The 17,222-nt window shown below is 43.3% G+C and overlaps 1 protein-coding gene across 1 annotated transcript in view; it reads right to left on the reverse strand.

Annotated features, from left to right (window-relative positions):
• Positions 1 to 17,222, reverse strand: part of ARHGAP22 (Rho GTPase activating protein 22) — a 145,952-nt gene that overhangs the window by 7,710 nt on the left and 121,020 nt on the right. Inside the window, exons 5-8 of the mRNA XM_009277740.2 lie at positions 14,029 to 14,236; positions 9,707 to 9,839; positions 4,865 to 4,938; positions 2,890 to 3,011 (exon numbers count right to left, since the gene is read on the reverse strand). Coding sequence (XP_009276015.1) covers positions 2,890 to 3,011; positions 4,865 to 4,938; positions 9,707 to 9,839; positions 14,029 to 14,236 — 537 coding nt within the window. The remainder of the gene's footprint in view (positions 1 to 2,889; positions 3,012 to 4,864; positions 4,939 to 9,706; positions 9,840 to 14,028; positions 14,237 to 17,222) is intronic.

Here is a 17,222-nt window from a genome sequence, read left to right on the forward strand (position 1 = left end):
TTGCCCAGAGAGGTGGTAGATGCCCCATCCCTGGAAACATTCAAGGTCAGGCTGGACGGGGCTCTGAGCAACCTGATCTGGTTGAAGATGTCCCTGCTCATTGCAGGGGGTTTGGACTAGATGACCTTTAAAGGTCCCTTCCAACCCAAACTGTTCTGTGATTCTATGATTAATAAATTGGCCTGCTTAAGGACACCTTTTAAGGATGGCAGAGGAGGAGGACACCTGGAAAGCAGGGCATGTCTGTACTACACTATGGCATGGGGTTCAGAGCCAGCGCCAATCTCAGCATATGCATCCATGCAGGACAGCATAGCCCTGTGCAGAGATGCATGCTGGATCCTGAACACACTAACCTATTAGCTGGGATGGAGCACCTCTCCATCCAGCTTCCAAAACAGCAGGTTTCCACAACTACGTTGCACCCAGTTTCATAATCTTAACAGGCCCAGAGCTAGCATTTACTGAAGAACCAGAAATTTCAGCTCAGGTCTTCTGCTGCAGTCTTAGTGTATTGAGAAACTTGGAAAAAGTATGACATCTGTATGATACGTGCACCTGCAGAAGGTGTGCAGAAAGTACTTGCAATTATTTAAATCCACAGAAATGAGTCGTCATTGTTTTCCAGTAGTGGAGTAGACCATTATGAACTAATAGAGAACACCACTTAGCAAACCTAATACAAAGCATTTTCTACAAAAGAGGAAAACCTTAAAAAGAGCAAATATGTAATTAATTCTATCTTTAATAATTGTCTGAAATAGAGAATAAGACTAACATATTCAGAGGTTCAAGATAAGAGCCTGAGTTTAATAATGAGGTTTCGGCCTGGTAGCAAGAGGTACTGAGCTCACCTACAACTTCTATTTTATGTCTGAGAGTGCAGGGAGAGAAATAAACCTCTCTAGGCATAAGGGCATTCCTAACAATTTAGCTGTCAAACCAGATATTTCTATTTGAAATTCATGGTTTAAGTTTGAAGAGAGACACAATTAAAGTGCTTTTTGTTAAGAACTGGCAGCAATATTTTTCTGTATCTTTTGATTTAGCAGACGTGTACTACCCTGAAGCTAAAAAAATTTTATTGAGAGTCTTTCCATGGATGTATTCCATGGAAATGGAATGTATTTCCAATGGAATACATCCATTATTTCTATTTAACCCATCTTCTATCCTCAACTAACAATAAAACAAAATATTCCCAGTGCTGTTGCTTATGAGTATAATGGATTAGCAGACGTGTACTACCCTGAAGCTAAAAAAATTTTATTGAGAGTCTTTCCATGGATGTATTCCATGGAAATGGAATGTATTTCCAATGGAATACATCCATTATTTCTATTTAACCCATCTTCTATCCTCAACTAACAATAAAACAAAATATTCCCAGTGCTGTTGCTTATGAGTATAATGAATCAAGTCAAAAAATCCAGTCACCACATCCCCATTTTTCTACTGTTCAGGTCTGTGGTAATACAGAATTCTAGGTCAGATCACTGTCATGTTTTTATGTGATAATTAGGAGAGACCATGAGACCACAGCATCTGTGGCACCTGTGCACCTACACACAGTACAAGCACCTCTGCCCTCAGCTGAAGTGCATAATGAAATGCCTGAGATGAACTGAACCCAAACTTGTCATCTGTACCAACTGAACAAAAAGCATGCTGTTGGCCAAGGCTGTAAGAGTCTTATCAACCGCTGGCCAACTGGCCACTAGGGCAAGTCACAGCATCACACAACAGATTGAGGTTTCAGCTATCCCCACCTTTGCAATGCTGACTAACCCAGCATCTGCTCCTGCACTCCCTTTTTCTCCTCCCCACATTTTTGTACCTTCCCCGCTTCGAGGGGAAGGTCTCAAACTACCCTTAATAATATGGCCCACATCTCTGTGGCAGGCTTCAAGTCCCTGAACAACTATAGTATGTCAGGCCATGCTTGGAAGTTGGCCTGTTACCTTATAGTGGGTTGCCATCTGTGAGGCACACATCTGCAGTGCCTTTCAGAGGTCACTTGTGCAGAGCTAAAGGCACTGCTGCTGCTAAGGTGTGATAATGCTGGTGTTCTGTGAAGGATTTCCATCACACAGAACACCACATCAGCTCTCCCCTACAGCTAAGCAGCAGTGCCAGGGCTGAGTTCAGACATCTCCATCTGTGCCTAATGCTGGATGAATCCATCAATTCTTTTTGCAGACTTGCCACGATCCCACAAAACTTGATGCAAAGACCCTGCTAATACTTGCATGACAGTAGTTGTGCTCCAGTGCCACCTGAGAGAGGGGCTGTATCCCAACCCTTGTGTCAGCCAGCCAGAGATCATGCCCTGGGCGTTTCCTGACCCATATGGAGGTAGATAATTTTCAAGCTTCAGATTTTTACATCCAAAATTAACAGCGATTTTCAACTTATTCCTTGGGTTTTGTGAAGTTCTGACCCATACACAGCCTGCTTAGAAGAGAACACTTCTAAAACACCTAGTTTTGCTGTGGCACAGCAAAAACTACAGTACCTGTTTCATTGTGGACTGAATGTCCTTTACAGGGAGCTGTCTAACCATCCCAATGCACCAATACTAAACAATAGCAGTTTGGTACTTAAACACGGTCCTTCTGAAGAACATTTGAGCTTTCATTTTAGCAGTGTGTTCAAGAAGAGTTTCACATAACAACTTACAACAGGGCAGAGCCATCTCCATGTGGTGGGGAGGACAGACACTCCCAGGCCAGTGGTACATCCCCTCACAGGCACTGATGAAAGGGATTCCTTGACTTGTTGCTGACTGTGCAGTCAAGTGATGCAGTTGCCAACGAATGTATGACTTTCAGCATACTCTTACAGCTCCAAGACACAGGTATTGTGTTATCTCACAAGATTAGTACCTACCTTCCATCATGGTCACTGGATCTTCCATTTTGGGTCGCAATATATTTGGTCCAAATACTGTAGCCAGGTTCTGGACACTCATCTTGTTAATGCTGGAGTGAGCCTGAACTTCATCAAGGAACCTTGAAAAGCCCCCCAGAAAAATTGAAGGAGAGAAATAATAAGTAAGTCACTTCTCATACTTAGACTGTAGGCATTCTGGGGCAGGAACAGTTTTGTCCTGTGTTTATACAACCCCAATACCTGAAACGCTCCTAGGGACTAATGCAGCTTAGATACTCAATAATAACCCCAGATCCCTCCTAGTGTATGAACAAGAGAGAACAGGATGGTTTCTGCCAGAGGTACCAGCCTGCCAGGGATCCAGCCTTCTACTGGGTATGAAAGTACAGATTTTCACATTTTTATAGGAATTCTCCAGTTACACAGATTGACTTCTGCCATTTTTCACTTACAGTTATAACAGAAGTAAAAAGACATTTCACTCATCTCCTCATCCTAGAACTAGCAGCCTGTGGAAAGAGTTTTGTTGCTTGAATCTAACAAAATACAGATAAAGAGGTAGCCCAAATGCTTCTTGCGAATGCATCAGCTGGGCAAGCATCAATACAAGAAAAAGACTATGCAAGCCAAAGATAGCACATGAAGAAATCCAGACAGACTGGCTATCCATACGTATAAGCTGGAAATCAGCAGGAAGTTTCTAACAGTTAATGTTTGGTTTTGGTAATTTGGAACAGCCTCCCAATAGGAGTTACAGTAAGAGAAAGGCTGTAACAAACACCTAGACAGCTTGTATATAATTAGCCAAGTTGTAAAAAGGACTGTATGAACTGCAGGAAATAGGGCTCGGTGGCCTCAAAAGTGAACAGTCTCACTCTGTCTGTACTCCGTTTCCTAAACTATTGTTAATTTTTGGATGATTGGATGGGTTTTGGCAGGGAAAAAGTTTCCTTGTCATTCTGCACTATTTGGCCAATTTTTGAATACTTCTACTTGCAGCATGACTTTTCTAGGCACTCCCATTTTTTTCTGCGGCTTTGCCCTGTGGCAGACACTATGCTGAGACCCAAGAACCCTCAGTTTTCTTCACTGAGTCAGAAGCAAATTCTACTTGCCTTTCCTTTCCTCAGTTCTTCACTTAGAAACATGTATAATTATATTCCCCTGCCTCAGCCGTTCATGTTTTGAGGTGCTCAGATATTAAAACAAATGGCTATAGAAGTACATAATAACGCAAAATAAATTTTTTAAAGCATTCAGAGAATACAGAAATGCTATCTGTCTGTACACTTGGGAAGGGCTTGACATATCTTGAATAAGTCATGGGCTTCATGTCAGTGTTTGTGTCTACTGCCTGCTCCAGATGTGCAAATCCCGCTGGTCATAAAGGGACTTACTACCACGGAGACTAGAATACAACATAAAGTTCACTATGTTGTATCTAGGCTAACAGTCCGTTCCAGCTCCCAAAACACATTCCAGCCCACTTTGCAAAAACTGGGAGAGGCAGCAGAGAGATGAGGGGAGACAAGGCTGCGGAGTCCCTGGTACTCCAAGAGGAAGCCACTCCCAACCCCACTTCCAAACCAGAGCCGAGGCCAGACTGTCTATTCTGACTGCATCTGCTACTCAGCTTGTGTCATAAATCTTCCAAGTGTGCAGTACCTGGAAAAAATACCTTTCTTTACTGGTCTTTAAGTGCTTCTGAAATAAACAATATAATATATTAGTATCATTCATGCCTGCTGCCAAGGCTGCGGGTGACAGCAATTTGCTTGGCTGATGCTCTTGGATAAACCAAGAGCTTCCTTCAGGCAGGCTGCACGTTCACCTCCACATGTTTTATAGGAGCAGTAACTTATATGTATAAGTGATGTTTGAATATTCATACTTTCAGAGTAAATTACTTGCATAAAAGACTGAGCCTCACAAAACTTAGTGACTTTTCCAAGTGTTAATTAATTTCACTTACTTGCATATGTATTTGAGGAGGTTGTAGTTGGCTTGGGGCAAATTCTTCACCTGTTTAACCAGTTCCTGGGTACCCTGAGGGACAAGAAAAACAAGGAGAGCTATTAATATAAATGATGCAAAGCAGACGTGACTTTCCTTCAGTACTACAAAGTCCTTATTCTAGAGTCAAAACCATGAATAACAGATGATTACACAAGGAGGCTTTGCTTTAAAAAAGGTGTCATCCAGTGTGTTGTGCCTTACCAAAACCCCAATGTCCAGAACTTGATTCAGTTCTCAAAATCAGTGGAAACCTTCCTGTCAACTTTAATGGTTGACGTAGAAGCCTTAAATTAGTGAGGCCTGTCAGTCTTCAAAGTCTGCCCACTAGCATTGGTAAAAATGTACCAGCAAATGTGCCTCTTCAGCACCTGGCCTATTTGAAACTTTGAGGCATTGAGCGCAGTACAAATACATTGCAGTAATGCTCAACTGAGCAGAGGAGAGTTTTTTGTTAAAAAAACTAAACGACATTCCAATTCAACTGTCTCCTTTTTAATTACTTCCATTTGCAGTCATTCTGAGCTGTGGCATATTTCCTTATAAAATTTCTGTCTTTACATTAAAATGTAAGATGAGACATCTGCTGGAGGAGTGACTTAAAACCCTGAAGCTACTTAAATCATCTCATGAAAACCTCTGACTCAGAAGGCTATTGTCCTTCCATAGTCCCAAGCATCATTTGCTTGTTCCTGTCAATACTGCAGTTGCCCTGGAGATGTGCTTATTTTTTTGACACAACTAAAGCTTTTGTGGGAAAATAGATACCCAAGCACATTTGGGAAGAGTGATAGCTGCTAACCAATGATGAAGGGCTGCTAACTAATGATGGAGAAATTCCAGAAGCAGCTGGTTCCAAGCAAAGAAGTGCAGTTGGACATTCATTTGTTTGTGTCTACTGCCTGCTCCTCGATTTATTAAGGACTGTTAGGGAAGGAATTCTGTTGGCCAGCCTCTTGCAAGATCTTTGCGATTTCTCTGGTCCAGACAAGTCAAAAAGATCCAGAGAGCAGTCTGTATTCCTGCCTCCATCCTTAATGTCCTGAATGTATAGACACTTTTTTATTCTATATGTCCCAGCAGAAAAGAGTCCTCTAATAAAAACCTGAAACTTAAAAAAGAATTCTTAAAAGCAGTTAAGTCCCTTTTAATTCCTTAGCTTAAAAATTAGGCTGGTTTAACAGTGACAACAATGGAGACACCAATAAAAGACCAGTCACTTTTGAAAATCTCAATCCTCTTTTTTAAACTTCTGAAAACATTTGAATCAAGGACAGCTGCTACTGATGTGAAGGTTAAGGTCAGTTGTTCAGGTCATCCAGCTTTCAAGTGAGAAGTTTGAACTAGAAATGGGTGAGCTAACAGACCTAATTCCCTCTTGAGTTTTGCTCTGTAACCCAATTTATTTCAAATACAGAAATCAGGATGGTATTTGGCACTGTATTTCAAGTGCTCTGAATTAAAATACCACGGCTCCACTGGATGCAAGAGGGGGCTTTGGAACAGAAACTGCAGGCAGTTGTGAACAGCTGGAAACATGACCTAAAGGTACAAGATGCTACCTGAAAGAAAAAAAAGGTTCTAAAAATTTATCATCCATGCTTTGTCACGAGGAATCACAAATGTGATATTACACAGAGAGTATCTTCGTATTTGTCAAGGTACAAACACTTGCCAGGTTAAAAAAAGCTTTCTCTCCTGCTGCAGCATTTATCAGCTCTGCCACAGATTTGTACCCACCAACCACCTGACCAACATGCGGCAAAAGGCTGAGCCTAGTAACACCACACAGAAAGTGTAAAGGAAAATGCAAGCTAGAAACTGCTGCATTATTGACAAATAGCACTGATCATGCTTATGGCTGCAGCCTAGCAAGCAATAGAGGCACCGCGCTGTCATTTATCATGGTATTTTTCACTAATAACTCTTACCTCCTTGAAAATGCTGCATGTCTAATTTACCACAGATGCATGCTTTCCAAGTAGTGATCCCAAAACCAAGGATTTTGCGATGTGTGTAACAGATCAGCACCAATTAGGAGCTTCTAGTTGGACTGGAAAACTGGCAACACTTCAGATGTTCACCCAAATTCAGACCCCTCTTTAAAAACTCAAAGCCACGTGCTGAGCCCACTGAACTGCTGCCTGCATCTCTAGAGTACAGGCAGCAGTGAAGGCTAAAAGACTACCATGTTAAGTCAGCTCAGACTCAAATGAGTTTTTAGAGATTTGAAGATGTTTCATTCATTCTTAGTCTAAAATTGTTTTTCATTTTCAATCCCTCCTCCCAACCAGTTGGGATCAGAATCAAATCTTTTTTAACACTGCAGTCCTGCTGAGATACGTAGGGGCCTCAGCACAACACAAGGTCTCTGCTACGTTTCTGTTTGCATTCCAACACCAGAGATTAGTTTGGTGCAGAATGAAGATGAACAGCAATCTGAATGAAAATTGGAAAGCTTAGTGCAGTGCTGGAGTATTTTTTGCTGCAGATGGAGATTAGGCCAAGCTAACATCATAATAATTCCTATCTGTGGTCACAATGTAGCAGCATGAGGTACCAGTATTTTTATCTGAACAGCTATTTTGCCTTAAGTAATTCTGTTTTTATTGGGGGGTGGGTGTACAAAACTAAAGAAAATGATATTTTGAGTCTAAAAGTCTCATTCAAAACTTCCAAGTGAAAAATGAAAACAAAATAATACTTCAAATTAAAACAATAGATTGCATTTTGTTTCCAAATACTTCTTCAAAATGAAACGTTTGACTTTGAACTTCCTTGCTTATCATTTTGTGCTAAAAAATTATGGTTTCAATGAAACCACATTTTTGAGCAGGGGGACTTTCCATGTGAGAGGCGAGTCAGGCCCTACAGGCTAGGTATGACTTTGTGCTACCTTCTCCTCCACATGCTACTGTGCACGTACAGCCTCTCCACCCTTGGTGTGTGCACTCCACCTTCCTTTCTGAAAAAGTAAACAGCCCTTGTTGAGGTTCCAGATTTTCCTGACAAAAAAAATGCTTATGTTTACAACAGCAGCTTAACAAGACAACTTGGTGCTATCAGCAGTACCCTATTTTGTAAGCTTTCATTTTGGCTATCTAGTGCTCCTCATTGCCTTTCTAATCCAAAGAGAATACTGCACTACAAGTCACTTGAGCCTGGCCTTGCTCCCACAAAACCAACACAGATGTTGCTTTCCAAACTGCTGCAGCCTGTGCAGGCAAAATCAGGCAAACTACGTAGTTAATAAGCTGAGCAACTGATATACAATTATGTTTGCCCAACTTGGCAGTGTCTCTACTCTTGTGCAATAGTGCTTAATGGATCCAAAACTCCCCAGTCTGCACATCTTATGACCAAAATGAAACCAGCTCCGCTGCCTCAGAAATGCTGCTGTTTCTTGTGAAATCAACCGTTGTGCTGTCTGTAACAGAGCACCCTGCAGAGATGCCCGAGTTGACTGAGGATAAGGCAGAAAATGAGCAAGTTTTGGAGCCAGTAGACACATACCCGTACCTATTAAAAGACAACACTAGTGCACTGACACACTGATGTGGCTGTGTCCAGGATGCAAATGCATATCCATGTGTGGTAATATGCTGTGTCGTGCACAGAAATTTGCTTTCTCTGAGTTGACTAGAGGATACATCATGTGCATATAGATCGTAGCAAACTTGCCTTTTATCCGTAAAAAACTGACATTACCAGATACGCTACATTTGATGCATGCAAACAAGTGTCTTCCTATGGGCAGCATGAAGGACTGAATCTCCCCAGAGCCTTCTGCCACTTGAACTAAAGGTGAACCCCAGACTCTCAGTAAAGAACAGTTGTTACAATCCCCACCAGAGACAAAGACGTGAGCATGCTTTTGAGGCCACACATAGAAAAGGGACAGAACTATGGACTGTGACTTATAAGCCCTTAGGCCTTTGCTTCTTTAGCTGACATTAGTAACAACCCTTACAGCCTCTTTAAACCTCTGTTTTAGAAGGTGGCACAGTTCCACCCACATTAGACCAGATCCAACGTGCCTTTGCAGTCAGCAAAGAGCTCAGGCATCACCACAAGAGGAACAATATGGATGAAACAGATCAGTCAATCATATTGTAAATTATCCTGCTCCTCCCAAGCAGTGAATCAAAATTTCCATGATTGCCACAGACTTGGAGGTTTTTGTCAGCCCCTTCCCTTGCCTGGAAACCAAAGAAAGGAACATCATAAGAAGGTTCTGGCAAAGTATTAATAGCATTATTTCCCCCGTTTTGGGATAATATCATAGCCTGCTCTTTTGTAGTACCTTTCCTCTAAGAAATACAAAAACCATCGCACTGATCAACGTCTCATCCACCAAAAACTTTGGGAAGCAGAACATGCTGTTCTGATGCATGAACTGAAAACACAGAAAAAGGGAGTGACTTCATACAGCTTGCTAATGAGTCAACAGCAAGGCTGAGAAAGGAACCCACATCTCCTACCTTGCATCTCTTGCTGATTATGCTACACAATGGCTTTGTTTAGAAGTACCACCAGGCTACAAGACTGACTTCAGAATGGCTTTGTTTAGAAGAAAGTACCACCAGGCTACAAGACTGACTTCAAAAAAGCTCCTGCTTCAAGCAGGAGCCTGTGATATTAACACCCAATTCGCAGCTTCAGGAAAATTTAGGGGAAGGTTCCCAGGAACCTGGGATTGATTTAAATCAGGACTGAAGAGTGATGAGAAGAAAACCGTACTATATTGAGTCTTGGGAACAACCTTCAAGGTAGAAGGAGGCAGATTAGAAGGATCACTGACCTCTCCCTCATCTTTTGAGAGTAGCTGTCCACAAGAAAGAAAGTCTTCATATTTGGCAAAGGGGATGACAGGCTCTGGCAGCTCTCGAAGGTAAAGCTTCAGGAGGGACGCCACAGTGTGAACATCCGTGTTGCTGCAATAGAGAAGAGGGAAGGAAATTTAGAAACCCACACTACCCCAGAGCTTGATGCCTTTCTTTGGAGGTACATCAAGGTCCCTCTTAGGGTCAGGGACAAAGTAGGCACATGGAAGGAAGCTGTTCTGCCACATGGCAGGAGGGTCTAACTTGGGAACAAGGGAAATCTCCCATTTTGTCAAGATATAAATGCATCTCGGGCAATACGGGCAGTGGAAGGGATATGCCCATGATACTGCTTAAGGTAGGGTGGTGCTGTGGTTCCTCAGCCAATGTGGATCAGGAATGTGAGCAATACAGTCCAGGCAAGTGCACAGTGACCACGTAGCACTGACAATAGAGCTCTGCATCCTCATGCAATCAAACATAACCTCTGATCCTTTCACTAATCCCTCCTGCCTGATACTCTCCCCACCTGCGTCTGATGGGCCAGGCTCCTAAGTGTCCTGGTCAATCATTCAGAAAAAAAATGGAGGAAGCTGTATTTCCTCCACGCTCTCTATTCCCATTTGGCATGGCTGCCCAGCTTGTGGTTCACATCTCCTCCCCCAGGCTGGGGTATCTGGCATTTCCTAGCCCATCTGTTATGCTGGGATGTCAGCTTTTCTTTTCTCTCCCACTCCAGGAACTTCTTTTTCCTCTTCTCTCTCCTTTGCTTTAAGTTGGGGTTGAGGCATCAGATCCCATGGTGAAGATGCACCTGTTCTTCCCTTTCCATTTCCTATCCAGCTTTTGATGTATGACAATACCTCTCCCTCATTCCAAGTCTCCTGTTGTTAACGTTGTTAAACTTTGCAGATGACCTCCTCAAAGGTTTCGACCGTTGGAAGTCTAAACAGATTCTGTCACCAGCTCCCCGCTACCCACTATTGCCCTGACAGTCTTTAAAGAACTCTGAGGAAAACACATCAGTAACCATGGGGCAACAGAGCTTCAAATCCTCACCTCTGTCTAAAAGCTGAATCTCTTCTGCTTAGTATGTTTTGAAGCATTTTTGGAACACACAGCTAAAAGAAACCAGGAAAAATTACAATAGGAAGCTGCCAGCAGCTACCACTTGCTACTAAACCTGATAATGCTATTCCTATTAAACAGCTCCATCATATTTGAGAATACCACAGTTTCAACATAGTGGTTTTCTTCAGTTGATTATAAATGCTTTGCAAATGAGGTCAGTACCCTTATTCCTTTTTTCTTTTTTAGTGTGGAGTTTCAGGCATGGATGGTGGATGCCTATCACTCAGAAGCAGAGCCCAGACTACTGCTTCAGATCTACTAGCTGCAGTTGTTTCATCCACAAGGCCATGTGAAATCCAGCCAAACTTTCAGTGGCATGGAAGTGCAATAGGAGCAGACTGCTGTAGGTGCTTCCAAAACAGCAACACCTGGCCTTTCATGAGAATATACATATGCATTTAAAACCCACATTGGAAAAGCAAGCCTTTTAAAAATAACTATTTTAACTATCAGTCATCACAGAGATCCAATCCACCAGATCGGATCTAACTGATCCACCCTAACCCTAACCGGGGCAGGCAGGCTCTAGCATTTGGTTACAGATCACTGTAGATACAAAAGACATCTAAAAGCACTGACTGCAACTAGGAAAAAAAAGGATATTCCTTTCACTACACCTGATTTGGAAACAAGCATATGGATTTCACACTTGCAGAAAATATTTGCCACTGCCTAGGTAGCCTAGGCCATACATGGATAGTTTTAGTTACATATGGAGAAAATTATGCTTGCTAGGAGGAAAAGCATTTCACTTAGCCAGGGTGGAGCTGCCTCTCCCTTGTTGCTATCTGTGACTATACATATCAAAGACCAGAGAGCTGGGCCTACAAGTCGCAGTGGACATGGTGGAAAGAGCAAAAGGCAATGACTGGGGGACCCTCAATTGTCACACTACTCGGGTACCCCTAGGCTTGCCTCCTTTAATTCTGTACTGAACCTTCAGTTATCACATTTCAAATCAACTACCCAAAAGGCAGGTTGTGTAGTTCTTTCATGGAGATCTTTACTGCCTCTGTTAAAGGTGAGACTTAGCACTGATCTATTTAGCCAGTGCAAATGCCTATGCAAATGCCTCCCCCCCCCCGCTTTAAAATGCTGGGGGGAAGCTTGGCTTATCTTCATGACAATGAAGCTAGCATGGATTAGACTAAGGTACAACATGAAAGTGAAACTGTCATTCCTAATTAATTCCTTCTGTAGATACTCCTGTTCCAGAATATGTGCGTTTTCCAAAATATCGTTGTTCACTTCCACATGAATTAAGATAATTCTAATTCTGAACTAGAACACCCAGACATTCAGTTAAAAATACAAAGATTTTGTTTAAGAAAAGATGAAGTGAAACAATTTGATGATTTCAAACTTTATTTTTTCATGAAAATCTCTCTAAATATTTGACACTTCCATTTAGGGAGCAAATACTGACTGTGGTTAAACATCAAAGAAAGGAGGATGGGTGGTCTGGGATGCTGAGGGGAGGGAAGAATTAGAAGAATGTTCCCAATAAACTCTACGGATATTCTTCCCAGGATGAGACCAAACACTGTGCTGCCCATGCAGGAGCGCGCTAGCTCTTCCTGCAGCAGTAGGCAGGGATGCTATTGGCAATGTCAAGACTGGCTGCTGGTCCAGGGGAAGTGATCCCATAGGTTAACATGCTGGCAATATACCAGATGCTGCCTGCATCACCTGGGCAAGCGGTGCTAGTGAGTTCCAGCAAGAAATGGAGCCAGGCCCCCAGGTCAAGATCCCAGATCTGATCCCACTTCCGGACCTGTGATAGAGATGGGGCCAGATCTACACAACGGCCTTGGATCCAAATATCCCTGGAGTTCAAGGTCTCTGTTAGGGCCAAGGCCCGTTTCTCAAAGCACTGTTTAGGTTAGCACAATGCCGACCTTCACTTTGGGTAGCATGTACATATGAAAGGGAAGGAAATGTTAGTTACAGAGTATGGACAGGATTTGGCTGCAAGAGCCCTGAGAGCATCCACCCTCCTGATGATGTGACTGCCTGGGCTCAGGGCCAACATAGAGATAGCGCAGCTGAGAGCTGCCCCGCTTCCCTTGCTGACCTTGGACGGAGCGCTCTGAGCCAGGGCTGACACTCTTCCCGTGGGAGCCGCTATTAAGTTGAGCCTCTACCGTTTATCCCGTGTCCGAGATACAACTCCCACTGCCTCACAGCCATGTCTGTGCCTGGCTACAGACCCTGTTGATCTGGACCTGGACCCTGACTCACAGACAGATTACCTAGCCTGATCTTGGACATGCCTCGTCACTGTGGACTTGCCTGGTGATGACTGGACTGTGTCACTGCCCCTGCCAGCCTTGTTGCCACACTTGGCTCCTGGCTCACCTTGCTTTGCGGAGCAGCTGGTCCTTGCTGCTCCCTGACATTGGCATGGTCAGTAGGACAAAAAGGCAGCTAGCATGTCTTTGTACCAGGCAAGGAGTGATTACATCAACTTTTTTATACTGGGAAGAAAAATGCAAGATTACCATTTTTATTTCAGAAACATTTGACTCAAGTCTTGTTGAAAATCAAAAGATATATTCAGTTTTGAAATAAATGTTCCATCTCAGCTGCTGAAATTGTGGACCAAAAAAATTGTTTTGGCCAAGAATTCTTCTGGGGTCAGAAAGCGCTTTGTTATGACAAGCTGACCAATTCTATACATTGCATGCTTAACAGCCATGCGTGAGATGGTGGTGACTATTCTGAAACCTGGTGATAAAGGAAGGGAAAGAATTGAGATACTGCCCCTGGGCAGATCCGTTGTGGTTGCGGCAAGGGAGAATGCAACATCAAAGCAGTAAAACACCTAGTTCACCTCTGTCATATCCATTTCTACGGTGGGATCCCACCAACAGCTGAGTATGCCGCACCCAAATCTAGCAATGCATTTCATTCAACATGTGCTTAAGCTGAAACACTGGAGTAGCCCCATGTAGATTAATGGGCTCAATTTCTCCCTCTGCTCAAGCACTTAGCTGAGCGAAGGCCTCCGCACCCAACACCATGCAGGAGAAAGCCCCGACAGCACTTTAAATGAAGAGAACGATGGTGTGGAAAGAACATATAAAGTAGGATAGCCACCGCAGGGCCATTCCTGCCAGAGTTTACATGCCACAGATAAACCAGCCTGAATTTGGTGATGTCAACTCACCTGTCAAAAAGGGGCTTCTCTCCACAGTCAAAAGAGTCCTGCAGGTCTTTGACAAGGTTGGCTTGGCCAGGCATCCGAAAGAGCCCCTCCTCTGTAAGACCTCGTTCCCGAATAAAATCCACACACTGTTCCACCAGCAGTGGGGCCAAGCGCTGGCCATACCTCCTCTCGTACTGTACAGTGTCCTCCAATCGCTGTCCAAAGATCCCTGCCAACAGAGAGCAAGAGAGACATCTGGGTGTCAGCTTAAACTCTCGTTGAGCTATTGCTCATGGCATACAATGAGGGAAACTTTCACATGGAGGGGGTGAACCTGTGTGAAGGTCCAGTTTCTAACAGACTCAGAAGAATAAAATTATTTTTAAAACCAAGAATTACATGCTGAGTGATTTTTTTTTTTCCTGCCGAAGAATGCTTCAAACTATTCTCTGCCCTAAGCCAGTTTATATCTCCTTATACGCAAGGAAGGTGGGGTTAAGATTATGTTTATGGTATCCGTAGCTGTGCTGAATCTGGATTAAGTAATTATAGTTCCATTGCATCTTCTGTCCCAAGAATGCCAAAGCAAAGGCTACATTGACTTTATGGGACACAATTCCTTTCTGCGTGCACCCACCTCTTAGCTGTCACACAGTTGCCTTTCAACAGTTTGCAGCTGCCCAGCCCAACAGGTAGCAATCCCGCTAGCAGGAAATTGCTAACATGACAGAATACAGTTGTCAACATTAAAACTGGCTGTTGTGAAAATCCCCCACCATCCTGCAAAGCTTTGCATTTCTATTTCTTTTCCTTTAATTAAAATTGCTGAATGAAAATTAAAACACAGAGTAAAATGCATGCAAAACATATTGCCCTTCCTACTAAAATGTGTGTACTGTACTTCTTGCACCTTGAACATATCGGAAGCACCAGATACTCTAAAAACAGACTGGTCTAGGTAATTCTTAAGTCAGATCTACTGTAGACATATATCACCAAGTATGAAGCACTGTCTCTCTCTGGGGAAATTGGAGTTCCTGGTCAATACCAGCTGCTGAACGCCACTATTGGCACCAGGTCTTTTCAACAACACAGAAGGGGCTCAGGCTATAAGAGGTCTTTGTTCAATCCCTGCCACTAGGAAACTTCTCCATCTAAAAGGACAGCTGCTGAATTGTCTTCTGAAACCCTAATTCTAGCACCCTACAAGGTGTGGTGGAGTCAGGGAGGATAGCATCCAAGTTAACCATAGTTTGGTAATAAGAATTTGGTAAGTGAGAGAATCCCAGAATCTACTCAATTTCAGATGAGACCAGACCCTAGCAGATAGGAAATTCTATTCAAAGATTTCTCAAAGCAACAGGAAGCTTTCCACTGATATCAAGGAGCTTTAGATCATGCATTAAGCACTACGTTAATCCTGCAGGTCTGAAAAAAGGGCAGCATGAAATATTGGAGTTACACTGTGTTTGCAACCAATAGCCAGAAGCAGCGTTTAATGGATGCATGCATGTGCTTATACCAGGCCAGAAGATTTGGTCGTTTCTTAAGGCTCTACTTACCTTCCTACTAGTAACTGCATTTTCCATTTTTATTTTAGTGCTATATTCATGGGAGGCTGATAACACCTGACAGGAAGTTTCCTAACCACCACTCACTGTCCTTCATGGGAGACGTCATGTCAAACCATACCTGTTTTCTATATTCAGTCCAACCCTGCTAAATCCTCAGTGAAACAAACCTTTCACTATCAGTTTCAACTCCCTGATGAAACACACAAAAAAGGATCCTAAAGTCTAATTTCCTTTCCCTGCCAGTTTGTTATACATCAGAAGACAGAAACCTTCCTTACACCCCAGCCTACACAATTGCATTACAGTATCAGAGCTGGAGGGTCATGAAGAGTCTCAAAGGAAATTCCCTCCTTATCCTGGCAGGAGGGCATGCCCTGGAGCATGGGAGTGACTTATCTTTATCACTGTAAATATTGCTTTTCTCGCAGAGTAAAGGTTTTACTAGTTCTTGTTTCTAATCTCTTTGAATTTTCACGGAGATGGGTGTCTCTGAAGTCACGTTCTAGGACAGGGAATCTCTTCCTGCTTTTGCACAGATTGCTTTGTAATCTCATCACTGTCATGATGGGGCACAGCAGAACTGCTTGGTATGTGGGGCTCAGCATTGTCCAAGGGTTTCCAGGGCACTTACAGAGGCTGGGCAGCCATGAAAGAAAAACCTTTTCAGCCCAGTTTCTCAGACAAACTTCCGAATCCAGATCATAGCTGAAAAAGTGAAATCTCCATGGCCTGTTCATCTCTCAGCCTCTCTGCTGATCCTGCTCATTGGGGAGTAACTCTTAACATTGCATATCATAGTAAATACACACAGGAATGACCGAGGTAACAAGAGCTGCAAGCTACAGTGCAGGCCCCTCAGCTGTGAAAAGCTGAGCAGGAATGTGTCCTGTCTAACCTCCCTCATGCTATTCTGCTAGTGACCATTCCTCCCTCTTCCTCTGACCTGAATGTTTGATCCTGGGCCACAGGCCAATGCAAACCAAAGTCCTTCAGCGTTAGTTACAGCAAGCTTGGGTCAGACCCCAAGCTGTGTACCTTAGAGACAAAAAACTCCATATCCTATCATCAACCTCTGAGCCAGGGTTCCTCCCACCAAACCCATCTATTTCCTTAAAATGATACATGGCATTCACTCTTCTAGATGCAAGACATACAGGTTTAGGGAGGTCAGGCTGTGGTAGATGTCAGGGCAATTACAGGATAGCAGCCCTATTTTCTCAAACCTCTCCTTGTTGAATCACAGCCCTGTTTCCTAAAGGGCCTGTCTAGAGAAGGCTCTGGGAAAGAGGTAAATGCTCTGCATTCCCCAGGTATAGAGCACAGAGAGGTCATGTTTTTCCAGAAGCCCATGTTCTGGTGTTCTAGAGCAAGAACAAAGGCAGTGTCAGACACACACATATGCAAGCACACACCGAACAACCGCATGCATAATCTCCACTTGCAGTGTGAAGCTTTGTCTACTTTTGCCTAGCCTTGGCTGGTCCGTGGTCAGCAACATGCTCTAATACATTTCAAGCAACATCAGTCCTTGCCTTCCCGGTCACAGAAAATTCATAGAAAATTCATAGAATCATTGAGGTTGGAAAAGACCTCTAAGATCATCGAGTCCAACCGTCAACCCAACACCACCATGCCCACTAA

The sequence above is a fragment of the Aptenodytes forsteri genome, unplaced genomic scaffold (assembly GCF_000699145.1).
Source record: "Aptenodytes forsteri isolate BGI_AS27 unplaced genomic scaffold, ASM69914v1 Scaffold15, whole genome shotgun sequence".
Taxonomy (NCBI): domain Eukaryota; kingdom Metazoa; phylum Chordata; class Aves; order Sphenisciformes; family Spheniscidae; genus Aptenodytes; species Aptenodytes forsteri.